This window comes from Delphinus delphis, chromosome X (assembly GCF_949987515.2).
Source record: "Delphinus delphis chromosome X, mDelDel1.2, whole genome shotgun sequence".
NCBI lineage: Eukaryota > Metazoa > Chordata > Mammalia > Artiodactyla > Delphinidae > Delphinus > Delphinus delphis.
The window spans coordinates 2298229-2318075 of record NC_082704.1 but is presented as its reverse complement, the minus strand read 5'-3'; the positions used below and the strand labels follow the sequence as shown (position 1 = coordinate 2318075).

General features: G+C 39.7%; 1 protein-coding gene across 1 annotated transcript; it reads right to left on the bottom strand.

The window, feature by feature from the left end:
- Positions 1-8811: 8811 nt before the first annotated feature.
- On the bottom strand, positions 8812-9925 carry LOC132418716 (melanoma-associated antigen 10-like). The gene has a single exon (XM_060002705.2). It carries the CDS (start codon positions 9860-9862, stop codon positions 9209-9211), a length of 654 nt encoding a protein of 217 aa, XP_059858688.2. The 5' UTR covers positions 9863-9925; the 3' UTR covers positions 8812-9208.
- Positions 9926-19847: the final 9922 nt, after the last annotated feature.

Sequence of the window (19847 nt, the reverse complement as noted above, 5' to 3'; positions counted from 1 at the left end):
TTCAAATCAGTCTAGCTGATTTTAAAATTTCCTATAAGGCTATAGTAATAAGTGCAATGTGATATTGGCTAAGAAATAGATACATAGATTAAAGGAACTAAATAGAGAGTCCAGAATAGACCAACACAAATATGAACTATGGAGACTTTATAAAGGATTAAAACAATTTAATTGAGAAATTTGGTCTTTTCAATAATTTGTATTGGAACAATTAGACGACCTTATGTTAAAAATGAATATCTAAACCTCATAATTTATGCAAATATGTAACAAATCTAATGGGTAAGTGAAAAATACAAAACTTTAAAAAAAAAAGGAGAAAATCTTCACAACCTGAAGTTAGGCAAAGAGGTCTTAAATGCAACACCCAAAGCATGATTCATAAAATTTTAAAAATGATAAATTGGATTTCTTCAAAATTAAAAACTTTTTTTCTGAGAAACACAGAATAAAAAGTCAAGCTGGAAGTATTTGCAAATTATATATCCAGTAAAAGACTCATATCCAGAAAATATAAACAGCCCTCAAAACTCAAATATTAGAAAATAAAGAACCCAATTTAGAAAATGGGCCAATGCTGTCAGTAGACGCATCAGCAAAGTGGAAATATGGATGGAAAATAAGCACATGAAAAGTTGTTCTATATCATTAGCTATAAGAGAAATGAAAACTAAAACCATGATGAGATATCATAACACATATTTGAGAAAGACTAAAATTTTTAAAAATGATATTACTAAGTGCTACCAAGGATGAAGAACAACTTGAACTCTCATACACAGTGGTAGGAATATAAAATGACACAGCTCTGTAGAAAATGATTTGGTAATTTTTTTATAGAGATACACTTACCATATGACTCAGTGAAGCCACTCCAGGGAGAAATAAAAACTTATGTTCATACAAAAACCTACATATGAATGTTTATAAGAGCTCCATTCATATTTGCCCAAATCTAGAAACAACCCCAGTGTCCTTCCATAGGTGAATGGATAAACAAACTGTGGTGCAGCCATATAATGGACTACCACTGAGCAATAAAAACGAATGAACTATTGATACACACAACTTGAATGAGCCTCAAAGGAATTCTCCTGAGTGAAATTGCCTCAGAAAGTTACATACTCTGTTCTTCCATTTATATGAGATTTATGAAAACACAGAAGTACAGTGATGGAGGACAGTTGAGTGGTTGTCAAAGTTAGATGTGGGAGGAGGGTAAGACTATAAAGGACCAGCATAAGGGAGTTTGTGTTTGTGTTTGTGTGTGTGTGTGTGTGTGTGTGTGTGTGTGTGTGTGTGTGTGTGTTTGAGGGCAGTTATGGGACTGTTTTGAATCCTGATTGTAGTGTGGTTACATGAATCTATACAGGAGCTTTACCTGTACACTGAAATAAGATAATTTTACTGTTTAATAATTTTAAAATATTAAAATAAGAAATTAAAAACCTGGTGTGGCTACATCAATATCAGAATAAATTGATTTCATTAGAAGAAAATATTATCATGGATAAACTGGAACATTACATAAGAATTCATCAAGAAGACATAACAAACCTAAATGTGTATGCACCTAAAAGCACAGCTTCAAAACACATGAAATAAAAACTGATAGAACTAAAAGGACAAATAGTCAAATCTACAGTTGTATTTGGAGACTGTGACACTCATCTATGAGTAAATGTTAGAAAAAGTGGACAGAAAACATGCAAGGATATTGAAGGACTCAAATAGCACTATCAACCAACTTCATCTAATTGGCATTTGGAGAACACTTCACACAACAACAGAAGAATATATATTATTTTCAAGTACACATGGAATATTCACCAAGATAGACCATAAAACAACCTTTAACAAATGTAAAAGAATTTATATCATGCAAAGTATATTCTCTACTCATAATGGAATTACAGAATACAACAAGGGATATCTGCAAATTCTCCAAACATTTGGAGATTAAACACATTTTGCCTAGCTCATGTTTCACAATAAATTCTTGAGGGAAATTAGAAAGTATTTTGAAGGGAATTTAAATAAAATTACAACATATTAGAGATTGTGGGACTCAGCTGATGCAGTATGTAGAGAGAAATTTATGTCATTAAATGCTTAAATTAGAAAGCAAGACAGAGCTCAACTCAATAATCTAAGTTTCCACTGTAGGAAACTATAAAAAGAAAAGTAAATTAAACCCTAGGCAACAGAAGGGTGGGAACTATATAGGTAAAAGCAGAAATCAGTGAAATTGACATTAGGAAAATAGTAATTAATATCAATGGTCACAAAAACTGTTTCTTTGAACAGATCAGAGAAACTGAAATACTCAATGATATTTAAAAAGTTGTTGAGAAGCAATGGCTTTGGACACTGTTAAAGTATAAGAAACTGTAGATATAGACCAAGGGATATATGTTACATGAGTTTTCAGAAAGCATAAAAATGACAGAACACATATTCTAAATCATAAATAAATGTCTTGTAATGTAGTAGTAATGTGTAATTGTTTAAAAGTTTGGAATAAGCAGCAAATCATGTAGACCTACAGCAAATGCATGTAAAGGGACAAGGTGATAATGTGCAAAAATAAGGAATAGTTACTGTTTTGCAAGGGGAAAATTCTGGTTATATATAAAACAAAGTTGGTTTAAAAAAGTGTTGGTAAAGATACTGGTATTTATTATTTCTATTTTATTCTTTTTTGGAGAATATGAACCTATATTTTTAAAAGGAAAAATAAAAATATTATAAGATTATTCCATTGCAAATAAATTATGTGCACTTTTTTGTAACTGAAAATCTGCAGAAACATCTTTGGAACAAAATCATTTGGTAAAAAACAGGGATTAATGAGTTTCAAAAAGAACAAAGGACAAATGATACAGTGGTAAGAAAATTCCTGAGACACAAGAATATGAAATCATATCAATATCAGAGAAACCATTCATGGCTTTATTAAGACAGTGTGTGAATGACAGTGTTAAAATGGAGAAATTGTCAAAGCGCAAAGGAAGTATGAAAGATATTGCTAACAGCCAAGCTTGTATTATCTATGGCAGAGAAGTTTTAATAAAAATTAAAAATCACAGTTCTTTTTACATGGTGTTCAGTTTCTGAAAGATAAGCATTATTAACTTAGAAGCTATGTGCTGAATAATAGTCCATTAAAGAAAATGTGGGTCGTTGTTATGAAAATATTACTTCATTGTTAGGAAAATCAGTGTTTTTAAAAAGTGCACTTTCACTAAGAATTAATGACATTCATGACTGAAAAACATATTTTAAACAACAATTTATTATGAGGTGTTACAAGAGAACATAAACAAGTTTTGACAAGGGAATATAAACAACACTCAAAATAATGACAGTAGTCATCATAATTCCTCCTGCCAGTATTGCCTACATACAATCCTTCCTATAAATATTGGATCCAATATCATGTTATTGAGAATATGACTTAAATATAATTTCCCCTTTTAAAGTTTGTTATTAGTTTTTCTGAAAAGATGGTTTTAAAGATAAGATAGATTCTTACCTGTGAGGGATTGTATTTGAAATTCTGAGAGAAGTTGGATGACAAAACATAGCCTACTAATTGGATTTCACAGGGTTTTTTTGTTTATTTACAGTTACATAATCAGTAAGCATACCAGGGGCTGAATAGAATCCATCAAGAAGTTAATCAATATTACAAACAAAACATCTAGATAATGAGTGTTTATTTTTGGAAATCTAATTCACATTTTTAAATATATAAAGTATTTTGTTATTATAATGGTAATTCTTATGTGCCTTAGATGGCTTAGAAATATTGAAAGCACAAATAAGAGAATTTAAAAATCACTTATATTTCTACCAGCAAAAGAAAATATTGCTGTTATTTCACTGTATATACTTAGTTTTTTGTACATATGTCTATATTAACATATATATGTGTACCACAGCGTTTCAATTTGGTTTTAAATTGAATAAGTTGAAATACTGGGACACTGTCATATGTAGACAATTTAGCTTATAAATTTGGACTATAGGACTTCTGATTCTAGCCATGATGGAGTAAAAGGGACCAAATTTACACATCTACCTCAAACAACTAAAAAAAAATAGACCACACACATGAAACAATGATTTTCAATTTATTGGACATCAGGCAAAGAACAGTGTTCTCTAAGAGATGAAAAACAAGGGAGATGAGCCCTAAGATTGTTCAAGTTTACTGCCCAGAGAAAGATTGTAGGTCACAGTGTATAATGGAGAGCCTGGCCATCTTCTTGAGTTGAGATGGAGCTGGGAGTCTAGGGGATGCTAGGTGGCAAGAGCTTGCAGGACAAAATTCCAGAGAGGAGAGAGCTCCACAGAGAGAAATCTCCAGAGATCATGCAGATCTGGCAATTATTCCTATTCCCATTAGTCAGAGTGGAAAACCTCATAGTTCATCAGGCTCAGTTAGAATACACAGAGTGGTTTTGCCTTAGAAGAGAGGAACTATTAGTCATAACCTAAGCACCTTTTTTATCTCACTTAACAAAGTTTAAAAGTAAGACACAAAAAGACCAGTAACTTGTTTCCAAGTAACTTAATTGTGTCCCTGAAAAAACTTAAGAATATTTATTTATAGAAACACAAAAATATCTAGGATTTAAGAAAGTAAAATTCACAATGTCTGACATCCAGTCAAAATTGCCAGCCGGGATTTCCCTGGTGGTCCAGTGGTTAAGACTTTGCCCTCTAATGCAGGGGGTGTGGGTTTGATCCCTGGTCAGGAAACTAGATCCTACACGCCTCAGGGCCAAAAAACCAAAACATAAAACAGGAGCAATATTATAACAAATTCAATAAAGACTTTAAAAATGGTCCACATCAAAAAAAAAATCTTAAAAACAAAAATAGAAAGCAAAATTGCCAACCATTCAAAGAAGCAGGAAAGCAGGAACAGTAATGAGGAGAAAAATAAATTAAAACTGACCCAGAAATCAGGCAGATGATAGAGTTAGTAGACAAGGACTTTAAAACAGTGTTATATATAACTGTGTTCCATATGTTCAAATGATAAGACAAAATGTTAAACATGCTAAATAGGGACATGAAAGACATAAAAAAGAGCCTAAATAAATTTTGAGATATGAAGGCTACAATGTCTGAATTGAAAAGATACACTGGTTTGGACTAATGGCACACGTGACATGTAAGAAGAAAAGATTAGTGAACTTGAGGATATAGCAATAAAACTTTCCAGAAAAAACACACCCTGAGAAAACAATACTGAAAACAATGAATAGAGCATTAGCAAGTTGTGAGACAACTTCAAGTGACCTATGCACATATATTTGGAAACCCCAAAGGGGAGGAAAAAGGGGAGATAGAAAAAATATTTGAATGACAAATCTCCAAACTGGATAAAAATTATAAACCCACAGATTCAAAAAAGAATGCCAAGAACAAGAAATGTGAAAAACAAGACTATACCAAAGCCCACAATATTCAAGTTACTTAAAATCAGTGATGAAGAGAAAATCTTAAAAGTACCAAGAGAAAAGAAGGCACTTTACTACAGAGGAACAAACATAAGGATAAGAGTAGATTTCTTGTCAAAAACAATGATTGGGTTTGTTTTTGTTGTTGTTGTTGAGTTGTATGAGCTGTTTGTGTATTTTGGAAATTAAGCCCTTGTTGGTTGCATCATTTGCAAATATTTTCTCCCAGTCTGTAGGTTATCTTTTTGTTTTGTTTATGGTTTCCTTTGTTGTACAAAAGCTTGTAAGTTTGATTATGTCTCATTTGTTTATTTTTGCTTTTATTTTTATTGCTTTGGGAGACTGAGCTAAGAAAACATTGGTACGATTTATGTAAGAGAATGTTTTGCCTATGTTCTCTTCTAGGAGTTTTATGGTGTCATGTCTTATATTCAAGTCTTTAAGCTATTTTGAGTTTATTTTTGCTTATGGTGTGAGGGTGTATTCTAACTTCATTTATTTACCTGCAGCTGTCCAACTTTCCCAACACCACTTGCTGAAGATACTGTCTTTTCCCCATTGTATATTCTTGCCTCCTTTGTCAACAATTAATTGACGGTAGATGTGTGGGTTTATTTCTGGGCTCTCTATTCTTTTTTCCATTGATCTGTATGTCTGTTTTTGTGCCAATACCATGCTGTTTTGATTACTGTAGCTTTGTAGTATTGTCTGAAGTCTGGGAGGTTTATGTCTCCTGCTTTGTTCTTTTACCTCAGGATTGCTTTGGCAATTCTGGGTCTTTTATGGTTCCATATAAATTTTAGGATTATTTGTTTTAGTTCTTTGAAAAATGTCATGGGTAATTTGATAAGAATCACATTAAATCTATAGATTTCTTTGGGTAGTATGGCCATTTTAACAATATTAATTCTTGAGCGAGGCTTTGGGTTTTGACCTCTTAGGTAAGCTCATAAATCTGTGCCATGTGTTCATGGCCCGTTTCAAATAAGATGCTCCATTAAAATCCTGCTGCAAATATCAGGGTGGTTTCTAACTTCAGGGTTATATCCAAGAACTGGTCGATTACATGTCAAGTTAGATTCTACTTATAAACTCATTTAGAAAGCTTGTTGAAGATACCTGGGCGGGGGACAGAAGTAATGCCAGATATCTAAACATCACTGTCCAATGTGAACACTTATGCCAAAGGGACAGTGTAAGTGGGCAGTGGGTTGAGACAGCCTGGGTACTTCTGCCAGGAGTGGAAATGCTTTATGTCAGGGGGAGGGCAAGAGATATGGGCTGTTTCATTGGGAGTGGGCACAGATTTCAGAAGAGGCAGCAGTGATGAGCTGGTAAGTCAGTCAGGTTCCAGAGTTGGACTGGAGGGCACATAGGGGAAGATCAGGGGATGGGTGCTGTCATGTGAGAAGGTGCTGGGACTAGACAGACATCTGGCACCTCAGCTCTCAGGGGACACTGGAACTCAGGCAGGAGGACCCTATGTTAATAAAGCCCACAAAAAATACCCAAATCCTGTTTGATTGATTTTGTCACCTTCCTTCTTTAGGACTGCTTTTAGTACCTTGGGCATAGGGTCCTTCTTTTGGTCACCTGAGAGACTTTATAGAGTACTGAGAAGAGAAATGATTTAGAGTCAGAAGGTTAGTATCAGGCTGGGGTTGAGTGGGAAGAGCACAGGCTCCAGACGAATTTAGACTAGGGATCCAGTCCCTGCCCTGTCACTTATTAACCATGCAATCATGGGAAAATTACCAAGCCCTATGGCCTCAGGTTTTTCATCTGTGAAGCAAGTGGGCTTGATGAGCCCTGTCTTGTAGGACTGCTGGAATGTATGTAATGTTTGTAAAGCACCTCACACAGTGCCTGGTTCAATCTTTAATGATTAGCTGTTATGGTAGTTGCCCCATATCTGCCATTTTGCTTTCTGCAGTTTCAGTTACCTGAGATCAACCAGGGTCTGAAAATATTAAATACAAAATTCGAGAAATAAACAATTCATAAGTTTTAAATCATGCCGTCCCACTCCGTCCTGTCCAGGACATGAATCATCCCTTTGTTCAGAATATCCACGCTATATATGCTACTCACCCATTAGTATAGGAAAAAAACGTAGTATATGTAAAGTTCAGTACTCTCCACAGTGTCAGGCACCCACAGGGTGTCTTGGAACATAATCCCTGGCAGATAAGAGGGGACTACTGTATTTCTATTATTAATTTGACCCCAGGTACTCCTACCCTCTACTCTAGAAGTTGTTGCTGTTGTTATCCAGTACATCTTAGAGAATACTCAATGCAATAGGACATGTAATACCAAAATCAGCCAACCATGCTGCTTTGTAAATAAAACTCAGTAAATTTTTCCTTCTTAGAGGATATATTTTTAAATTTAGGTGTAGGGAAGTCTTCCCCAGCTGGATGCAACTCAAAGCTCCTAGAATTTGAGCCAAAGACCAACTCTGTCCCTACCTCCCAGCTGCTCTTCCATCCAAATCGCTATTTTCATTAATTCCCCCCCCCCCCCCCCCGCAAATCTATACATGGCTCAGAACTGGCCAAATTACATTAAAGGTAATCTAATTAAAATGCCTTCTAACAGAGTCATCACTGGCTCTCCCAGGCCAGGGACAAGGGTGCCTGCACAGTGACTTCTGGGCATCATACAAAAGATATTCACCCTTATTTCTCAGGAAACCCTTGCAGATGATATTTATAAAACAGCTATGTCTTGTGTTCAACTGCACTGGGACAAGAATACAGGACAAATTCCTTACTTGCCCCAGGAAGTGATTTCTCTCTGGTTTATCCACTATCCAAAAGGAACTTCCAAGAGCAGTTTTTCTATCTAGGTTTTTCTCTCACTCCTAAGATGCACCATCTGGGAGTCTGGCCACTGCCACCACCCAGCTTCATTATCATCACCTCCCACAGAAGGAACCCCTGCTTCCCAAAGCCCCAAACTGCCCTGGTTTGGGGCAGTTACACTTGAGTGCTCACTCCTGGAGCCTCACCGCCTTGTCCCATTTTCCCTTGTTCTGTGGGACTTAGGGGACATCTCTACATCTTCCTCATGTGATTGCTGCTCCTAGACCATCACTCTAGGTGTGGGTGTGTCCTGCTTTTCCTAGTGTCCCCACTACTAACACAGGGCCTTCCAGAGAGCAGAGGCTCCATGAAGGTCTGTGGAATAAATGAGCCAGTGAGCAGAGATTTCATTTATTACTATTTAATTTCTTCTACATTTTTGAATAAGCTAAGAAAATCCAAGTACATATCTTAATTTTACAGAATAGACTAAAAATGATGAGAATTGTAAAATAAACCACTTAATTTTTTTCTCTATTTTACTAAGCTTTTTCACATTTCCAAGGAAATTCCTATTCTAATGCCATCTTATCTTGTTACAGACTACAAATAAAATGGAAGGTTTCCCAATTCATTTTACAAAATAGCAAAACTCTTTCTCCTAAACCGGACAAGAAACAATAAATGTGTGACCAATGTCATTCATAAACTTAGATTCTGAGGCTAGCAGACTTTCTAGTTAAGCAACAACATTTTAAAATACCAAAAATAAAAGAAGATAAAGTTCTATAAAGTTCTAAGTCACCCAATGGAACAGAAACAGAAAGATGTTATTCACTATGATTCCCTCATCCCAAGTCTGGCCCTGTACTACTTAGATCGTTGACTGCCCTCTTAAAACACAAAGTGAAGAATCTGCCTTAGACTTCACTCAGGGTTGAACAAGCTGCTGGACATGGCACTAGAACTTGCACTAGCCATGGAAGTAGTATTATCTGTGGTGGCAATTCTAGACTGGTCTGTCTCTTCCTGATCTCTCAAAGCCTCTTCATACCACAGAGGGAAGGATCTAGGGTCACTTCCATTGATCTTGGCCAAAAACTCCAGGAAACTCATCTTGCTGGTCTCCGCGTGGGCCCGGGGACCCCAAAGAAATTCATAGCATGCAGGATCGCTGTTAGGCACCTGCCGGTACTCCAGGTAGCCCTCCTGCACCCACACTTTGGTGAGCAGCTCCCTGGGCTCCCCATAGACAAAGTGCTCCCTCCCGACATACACCCCCATCGCACTCAGCACTTCCCACACCTCCTCCTCAGGGACACTGTCGCCCTTCATAAAGATTATACTCAGGATAAATATCAGAAGGCCATTCTTGGGCATGCTCTGCCCATCGCTCAGCATCCCATCATAGGTGAGGCCCAGAGTGGTGACCAGGACATAGGAATGGTCGCTGGGGTCCACTTCCTTCACATCAATACCAAAGACCAGCTGCATGCACTCCGAGGCTTCACTGAAGATCACAGGGAAGTGGTCCTTGTAGTCTTCGGTGATGATATTCAGCATTTCTGTCTCTGTGACCATCTCCTTGGTGCGATACTTGAGGAGCAGAAACGCTATCAGATCACCCACCTTGTCATTAACCGCATTTCTTGGAAAGGACTCAGCATCTGGCAGGGCCTGCGAGGTGCTCGGACCCTCCTCTTTTTGGCTGCTGGAGCCATTGTCGGATTGGCTCAATGGAGTAGAGACAACAGCAGTGGGGGACAGGGAGGGGGAGGCACTCGAAAGGCTCTGTGAAGGACTCAGGGTGTCAGAAAGAGTAAAAAGCCCCTCTGGGGAGCTCAAGCTCAGAGAACAGCTAAAGGACAAGGAGGAGCAGGTGGAGGAAGATGAGGAATCATCCTCTTCCTCAGCCGTGGGAACACTTTGAGCCTGATGGTCTTCCTCAAGCATGTAGCGCCGTCGCTTTGGAGCACGAGGCATGACGACTGGTGTCAGGAAGCCGACTGGAGGGTGGGCAGGGGTGACAGGCGGGGACCTCGTACCTGGGGGAGAGAGGGAGTGTGAGCGACCTAGGCGGAGAAAAGTACCCTGGGCAGCTCTGACAAAGGCCACTTACAGGTCTCGTCTTCACGGGTGCCCTCGGGCCTCACAGGGGCGCTCCTCCTGGGCGGCCTGTCCCCTGCCAACCTGAAGAAGGAAGTGAGGGGGTTCCTCAGGGTGCAGCCAGCACGGCCCCAGTTTCTGGGGCTGACAGGGCAGTGGGGTGACTTGAGTGTTGTGGGGTCCCCTCTGTTCTGGGAGGGGGAGCCCCTGGGTACACACTCAGGGCACGCACCTCCCCTTGGCTCCTGGCGCTGCCTGGGCCTCCTCTGCTCTGTGCCCTGAGGACACGGTCCTCAGACCTGGGCCTTCGCCTCCCGGTTCCTGGAGCCCCTGTAAGAGGAATGGAGGGCACACCTCTTGTGTACACTGTGGCACAGCTCTGGGCCTCGGTGCTGGTAGGAGGATTGGGCCGGACTCTGTGAGGTCCCCCCAGTTCTGAGTTCTGGGGTGGGTGGTCCCCTCGGGGTCGCTCGTCGTGCTCACTGTTCCCCTTAAGGGCCTGGACCCTCCCCTTTGCAGGCCGGAGGAGAAACTCAGAACAGGACCCCGAATCTGAACAGAAAGCAGTGAGGGGGCCCCACAGGTGGCCGCACCTGCCCAGGGCCTCCCGAGGGTCCTAGGATGGGGAGATGCTGGGTCCTCACCTCCTCCTCACATCCTGCCTGGCCTCCCAGCGCTGACCACAGGGGCAGGTTTCTGTCGAGGCCCCTGTTCCAGGGCTGGGGGTCTGCTCAGTCCTCCCTCAGGGTCCTGGGAGTCCACCGTCTGCGGACCTGAAGGCTCACCCCTCACACCAAACACCTGACCTCCTGAGGACCCCAACCGAGAGGTCAGGAAACATCTCATCTGCTGACCGTGCTCTGGCACCTCCAAGGCCCCCGTGGAAGGGCAAAGGATCCCTCCCTGTGTTGGGGTCTAACGTCCTCAGTCCTTCCTTCCTCGCGTGCAGGCTGGACTCTGGGCAGGACCTGGGATTGTCCCGTCTGCCAGTGTGAGTCCCTGCTCCTTATACCAGGTCTCCAGTCTCTCAAAGACCCTGACGTCAGGATGTCAGGACAGGCCTACCGTGCTCATCCCGCCCCGGGGCCTCCCACGGCCACCTGCAAGGGCGGTGATCTGGTGGGTCCCTTTTGTCCTCCCTCAGGGTCCCCTCAGTCCTGCCTAAAGGCCCTAACCTTAGTCCACCAGGGACCTGACATTTTACGCTCTGCCCTCATGAGACCCCGCCCCTTATCCCAGGTCCCCAGCTTCTCTGACACCCGGATGTCAGGAAGTGCTGCACGTGACGGCCTCCCAGGGCCAACTGAGTTCTGGGTTGCAGGCTGCCCTCAGTGCTCCCTCAGGGCCCTCACCTTGACTCCACACAGGACCTGCGATTCTCCGCAGTGCCCAGCAGACACCCCGCCCCTTATACCCCTCTGCAGCCTCTCTGATACCCCGCCCCGTGCTCCCCCTCCTCAGCGTCTCTTAGACCCGGATGTCAGGAAGTGCTGCACGTGCTCATTCCGCCCTATGGCCTCCCAGGGCCAACTCTGTTCTGGGGTCCAGGCTCCCCTCAGTCCTCCCTCAGGGCCCTCACCTTGACTCCACGGAGGACCTGGGATTCTCTCCTGTGCCCACCAGACACCCCGACCCTTATACCCCCTCCCCAGCCTCTCTGAGACCCTGCACCTTATACCCGCTCCCCAGCCTCTCTAAGACCCAGATGTCAGGATTTGCTGCACGTGCTCATCCCAACCTGTGGCCTTCCAGGGACAACTCTGTTCTGGGGTTCAGGGTCCCCACTGTCCTCCCTCAGGGTCCTCACCTTGACACCCGGCAGGACATGGGATCCCCCCTTTGCCCGCCTGAGGCCCTGCCCCTTACCCCAGGTCCCCAGTCTCTCTGAGACTTGGATGTCAGGAAGTCAGGATAGGCCTAGGGTGCTCATCCAACCCCAGGGCCTCCCAGGGCCACCTGCAGGGACAGGGATGTGTGAAATCCCCTCTGACTGGAGTCCAGGGTGCCCCCAGTCTTCCCTTAGGGTCCTCACCTTGACTCTTAGCAGGTTCTGGGCCCTACTCTTTGCCCACCAGAGGCTGCACCCCTTATACCAGGTCCCCAGTCGCTCTGAGACCCAAAGGTTAAAAAATGCTACATGTGGTCATCCCGCCCCAGGGCCTCCCAGGTCCCCCTCTAATTGGACTCCAGGGTCCCCTCAGTCCTCCCTCAGGGTCCTCATTTCGACTCCCGGCAGGACCCGGGATCCTCACGTCTGCCCACCTGAGGCCCCACCCTTTCCACCACGTCCCCAGTCTCTTGGAGACCCGGATGCGGAAATCAGGACCTGCTGTGTGGTAGCCATCCAGCTGCGGGGCCCCAGGGCTGACTGAGGGGGAGAAGTCTGTGGGGACTCCTCATATTGGGGTCCAGGGTCCCCTCAGTCCTCCCTCAGGGCCCTCACCTTGACCACTGGTAGGACCTGGGATTCTCCCCTCTGCCCACCTGAAGCCCCACCCCTTGTACCAGGTCCCCAGTCTCTCTGAGACCCGGATGTCAGGAAATGCTACTTGTGGTCATCCCGCCCCAGGGCCTCCAAGGGCCCCCTCTGATTGGAGTCCAGTGTCCCCTCAGTCCTCCCTCAGTGTCCTCACTTTGAATACTGACAGTCCATGGGCCCTCTCTTCATATCAATTTAAGTTTTGGGGCCCTACTACCTCAATCATCTCATCTCTCCTGTTGTCTCATACTATCCCAGGGCTACTGGTATCTGTGGTCAGAGGGCCTGCCTCTGGTTTGTGCAATGAAAAAGGCAGAAGTTTAAAATCTTTTCTCCTTACCCATCCTGCCATCGGCATCTCTGCAACCTACAGCCCCTCCCCAACTTCCACGCTTCTCCCCACCCCTCCTCCCCAAACACAGGAAAGAGCTCATCACAGCCATCAGTCTTCCCCAGGGGTTTCTCAAGTTTTGTGGTTTAGATTTTGCTGTTGATTTCCGCCCCCCTCCTTTCTATAGTTATTGAGAGTTGATTTGGGGAGTGGAAGTCCGCAATCTGAACCTGATGGTCATCTTGGCATCTACAGGTAAGACACTAAATCAGTAATTAATTTAAGGATAATTCACATCTTTGTAATCTTCTGTTCCCCATTAATGAATATGTTTCACTGCTCGATTTATTTGGGACATCTGGCTGAATCAATAAGAAAGCTTTTATATTTGACTCCATTAATATCTTGTACATGTTTGTTAGGATTCTTTTTAGGTAATTTTCTTGACTTTGTTGCCATTGTGAATGAGGTATTCTCTATTTCATGTTCTAACTAGTTATTGCTTTTAGATGGCAAGCTTCTTGATTTTGCTATAATGATCTTCCATATACATTTCTCTGAAGTCTCTCAATCATTCAAATACTCCACATATTTTATAGATAATATTGTCACCAAATATTATCTTTCTTTTCAATATTCATATCTCTTTTTATTTTGACATTCATTGCTTTATGTGTCCCAGTGCAGTTTTGAACAGTAGAGGAGAGAACATTCATTTCTGTGTTGTCTGTCCCTGGCTTTAATGGAATTTCTTCTACTATTTCACATTTAAGTGTGTTTGCAATAGACTTTAGGAAATTGAAGTTCTATTCTAATGTTAGCTTACTTTTTTTTTAAAACCACAAACTTTTGTTGAATTTCTTTCAAAGGCTTTTATGTACCCATTGATGTGATCAAGTGTTTTTCCTCCTCTAATTTGTACAGGGAATTATAATTGAAAATATTTTCTAATGTTAAATCATATTTTTATTCCTCAGACACAGCCCATTTGTTCAATTAATTCACTGCTATGTTGAATATGATATTAAATTATTTAGAATATTTGCTGCTGTGTGAGTGAGCATGGCTTAAGTGTTCTTTTCATGGGGTGTTCTCATCTGGTTTTCGAATCAAGGAGCAATAGCCTGGCAAAATGAGTTGAATAATTGACCCTTTTTATATGCTTTGGAAGAGTTTACATAAGATGGTAATTTGTTTCTCCCTGACTATTTGGTAAAACTGGCTTCCAAAACTGCCTTGTGCTGGAACATTTGATGGTAGCTTGAGTTTTGAATACTGTTTCAGTTTATATTGTTTGATTAATAATAATTAATTGACCACTTTTAAGTGGTCAATTTCACTTAGGATTTCAAATTTAATGGCATGATATTTATAATAAAAACTTTTTATTAGAGAAATTATCAAACATATACCACAATAAAGAGAACCCAGTTCTCTTTATTCTATAATATAATGAACCCAGTATACCTGACACTCAGCATCAACAAGCTTAAATATAATCTGGTTCCAGTTGTACCCTCACCTTCCCCCATTTCTTGCTACTGGAATAATTTGAAGCGTATTCAAAACATCATACCATTTTATTTCTAAGTTTTTCATATGACTTCATAAATGATATACTCTTTATGATATATAAATCCAATATAATACTTTTCTAAAAACTTAAATAAGTAATCTTCAAATGCCCAGGTATTTTTCATATTTACCTAGCAGATATATACTTTAAAAAAATTAGTTTCTTTGAATCAGTGTCCGAATAGGATCTAATCACTACAGTTGTTTTTTATGTCTCTTAAGTCTTTTTTAATCTGTAATTCCTTCCCTTTTACCCCCTTTTCCTTGCAATTAATTGTTTTGAAAAAAAAGAGAAAGGATTTGTGTTTTGTTTAGTTTCTCACAGTATGAATTTTGCAAAATGCAACATTTGTGGTGTCCCTTAACATATTCTTCAGACCTTACTTTCTGACACTACAACATACCCCAGGCTCATTTTGTATATCTACTGCCTTAGTTCTAGAATCAGCCATTTCTCCAAAGAGCCCTAGTTGTTTTTATTAGGTGATGATTTTAAGAAACTTAGATCCACCTGGACAAAAGTATAATTCAAAATGATACATGCACCCCTGTGTTCATAGCAGCACTATTCACAATAGCCAAGACATGGAAACAACCTAAATGTCCATTGACAGATGAATGGATAAAGAAGATGTGGCACATATATACAATGGAATATTACTCGGCCATAAAAAAGAATGAAATAATGCTATTTGCAGCAACATGGATGCAACTAGTGATTATCATACTAAGTGAAGTAAGTCAGAAAGAGAAAGATAAATACCATATGATATCACTTATATGTGGAATCCAAAATATGGCATAAATGAACCTATCTACAAAACAGAAACAGACACACAGACATAGAGAACAGACTTGTGGTTACCAAGGGGGAGGGGGTGGGGAGGGAAAGACTAGGAGTGTGGGATTGGCAGATGTAAACTATTGTATATAGGATGGACAAACAACAAGGTCCTACTGTATAGCACAGGGAACTGTATTCAATATCCTGTGGTAAACCATAATGGAAAAGAGTATGAAAAAAAATATATGTGTGTATAACTGAGCCACTGTTTTGCACAGCAGAGATTGGCACAACATTGTAAATCAACTGTACTTCAGTTTAGAAAAATAAAATTAAGAAAAAGAAACTGGGCTTCCCTGGTGGTGCAGTGGTTGAGAGTCCGCCTGCCGATGCAGGGGACGCGGGTTCATGCCCCAGTCCAGGAAGATCCCACATGCCGCGGAGCGGCTGGGCCCATGAGCCATGGCCGCTGGCCCTGCGCATCCGGAGCCTGTGCTCCACAACGGGAGAGGCCACAACAGTTGAGAGGCCCGCATACCAAAAAAAAAAAAAAAAAAAAAAAGAAAAAGAAACTTAGGGGCTTCCCTGGTGGTGCAGTGGTTAAGAATCCACCTGCCAATGCAGAGGACACGGGTTCAAGCCCTGGTCCAGGAAGATCTCACATGCGACAGAGCAACTAAGCCCATGCACCGCAACTACTGAGCCTGCACTCTCGAGCCCACATGCCACAATTACTGAAGCCCACGTGCCTAGATCCCGTGTTCCACAACAAGAGAAGCCACCACAATGAGAAGCCCACAGACTGAAATGAAGAGTAGCCCTTGCTCGCTGCAGTTAGAGGAAGACTGAACACAGCAATGAAGACCCAATGCAGCCAAAAATAGATAAATTAAATAAATTAAAAAAAAAAGAAACTTAGATCTCAGTGCTAGGTATGCTTGTTGCTACTGGGAAGTTGTTACTTATATGCCCTCTCAAGTAGCAAAACAATGAAATATGTAAGTGTATATTAAGCTGTGTGTGTACACATACCCATGAATATTTATATTTGTAGCCATCTGTAGCTATATAAAGGTGAATGTGAGTTTATGCTGATGTTTCCAACTCTAATCCATTATCACATTATCCTCCCCTTGCTTACTTGTAACATCCCACTCTAATAATGAGAAACCTGACTCCCACTATCCGCCAATCTATTTAATTAATTGTTCAATTCCAGTATACATGGATAGTGGTTTCAGAATTGTGAAACTGTACTACTGTGGGAAACAACTGTACCAACTAGGGTACAAAACTTATGTGCAGTTTCTTTTGACTTTAATCTTATAATATTCATCTCTAAAGTTACTTAGGGCAGCAACTTTCCCTTCATAGTTTTCAGTGAGGTTGTTTCATACATTTTTAATGCAGTTAGAATATTTTGCCACATTCCACAATCCAACCTGGGATTCCTTGACCGCCTAAATTAATTATTTTTATTTTCATGCATTATGACTGTCAAGTTCTTTTTTGACTAATACATACTGTCATGTATTCACCATTACAGTATCATTAACAATAGCTTCACTGCCCTAATAAATCCCCTTTGTTAAACTATTTAAACCATTTTTTATATGTTTACCATTTCTATGATCTGTTTCCCTTTCCAGAATGTGATATAAATGGAATCACACACTCTCTACTCTTTTGGAACTGGCTTATTTCACTTAATAATATGCATGTAAGATTTATTCATGTCTTTGCACATCTTGTAATCCTTTTTTTATTGATGAATAGCGTTCCATTGTAAGGTTGTAACACAGTTTGTTTATCCATTCATTTGTTGAAGGACATCTTGGTTGCTTACAGTTTTGCACGATGTGCACGTTTTTGTGTGGACATAAGTTTTTAAATCAGTTGGGTAAATATCCAGGAGTATGCTTGCTGGATCTTATGGTAAGACTATGTTCAGTTTTTAAAGAAAATGCCAAATTGTCTTCCAAAGTGGATGTACCATTTTGCATTCCTACCAGAAGTGAATGAGAGTTCCCTTTTACTCTGCATTCTCATCAGCTATTGGGCTTGTAAGTTTTTTTCAATTTTAGACATTCCAGTAGGTAGAGGTATCTCATTGTTTAATTTGCAATTCCCTAATAACAAATTATATTCAGCATCTTTTCCTATGCTTGTTTTCCACCTGTATATTTTCTTTGGTGAGATATCTGCTTAGATATTTTGCCTAGTTTTTAAATGAGTTGTTTGTTTTCTATTGTTGAATTTTAAGAGTTCTCTGTATTTTGTATGCAAGCCTTTTATCAGATAGATATTTTGCAACTATTTTCTCCCAGTGTATGTCTCGTCTTTCCATTCTCTTAATAGTCTTTCACAGAGTTCACATTTTAAATTTTTTTTTAAATCTAACTTATCAATTTTTCCTTTCATTGATCATGCTTTTGGTGGTGTATTTTAAAAACTCATCACTGAATCTAAGGTCATGTAAGTTTTCTCCTATGTTTTCTTATGGAGATTTTATAGTTTCTTCAGTTTACATGTAGGTCTACAGGTTATTTGGTGTTAATTTTTGTGAAACGTATAAAATTTTGTCTAGATTTATACCTAGATTTTGTTAGATTTATACCTAGTTATTTTATTTTGGGGAGAGTATTGTAAATGTTATTTTTTGTGTGTAAATGGTATTTTAAATTTAAAAGTCCTTTTATTCATTGCCAGTATATAGAAAAGCAATTAACTTTTTAAATATTAATCCTGTTTCCTGTGGCGTTGCTACAGTCACTTTTTAGTTCCAAGAGTTTTTTGTTTTTGTTATCAATTCTATGGGATTTTCTACATAGACAAACATTTCTTCAGTGAACAAAGGAAACATAATTTTTCCTTCCCCAATTATACATCTTATCCTTCTTTTCTTTACTTTCCTTTCCTTGTTGTGCTAGCTAGAACTTTCAGTACAACATCGAATAGGAGATCTCAGAGGAGACATCCTTGCCTTTTTCCTGATCATAGGTGGCAAGCATTGAGGAAATTTCCATCTATTCCTAGTTTACTGAGACTACTTTTATCATGAATATGTGGTGCATTTTATCAAATGCTTTTTCTGCATCAGTTGATATGATAATATGATATTTTTTCTTTAGCTTGTTGATGTCATAAATTTCATTAATTGATCTTTTAATGTTAAAGTAGTTTTGGATACCTGGAATAAATCTCACTTTGTCATGGTGTATAATTATTTTTATCCATATTGGACTTGATTTGCTTATATTTTATTGAAGGTAATTGGATCTATGTTCATGAGAGATATTGGTCTGTAGTTTTCCTTTCTTGTAATATCTTTAACTGGTTTTGGTGTTAGGGTAATGGTCTCACAGAATGAGTTAAGAGTGTACCCTCTGCTTTATTTTTTGGAAGATTCTGTGGAGGATTGCTGTTAATTCTTCTTTAAAAGTTTGGTAGAATTCACCAGTGAAACCATTTTGGCCTAGTGATTTCTCTTTTGAAGGATATTAATTACTGATTTAGTTTATTTAGTAGATATAGGTTTATTCAGGTTACCTTTTTTATCTTTGTGTGAGTTCTTATGGTTTATGTCATTGAAGATAAGTTTATCTAATGTATTAAATTTGTGGACATAGAATTGTCATAGTATTCCTTCATTTCCTTATATTGGTCTTCTATGTCATCTAATTTTTTTATTAGCCTTGCTAGAAGATTATCAATTTTGTTGATCTTTTCAGATAACTAGTTTTGGTTTCACTGATTTTCTATATTGTTTTCCTGTTTTTAATTTCATTGATTTCTGCAGAAATTCTTATTTCTTTTCTTCTGCTTGCCTTTGGCTTAATTTGCTCTTCTTTCTCTAGACTCCTAAGGTGTAATCTTAGGTTTTGATTTTAGATCTTTTTTTCTCTAATACATTAAGTGCTATAAATTTATCCCTAAGCACTATTTTTGCTATATTCCACAGTTTTTTATTATTTGCATTTTTGGTAACAATTCAAAATATTAAAACATTTATATTGGGGCTTCTTCACTGACCCAGAGGTATTTGGATGTGTATTGTTTAATTTATGAATTAAATTCTCTTTCTTCTCCTTCCTCTGATATTCCAGTTACTTAAATATTACACCTTCTGAAATTGTCCCACCATTCTTGGATATTCTGTTTTGTTTTGTTTTTTCCTTTTTTTTTTTTCCTTTTTTTAGATTTCAGTTTAGGGGATTTCTATTGACATATTTTTAAGCTTACTGATTCTTTCCTCAGCTATGTACAGTCTTTTGAGCTCACCAAAAGCATT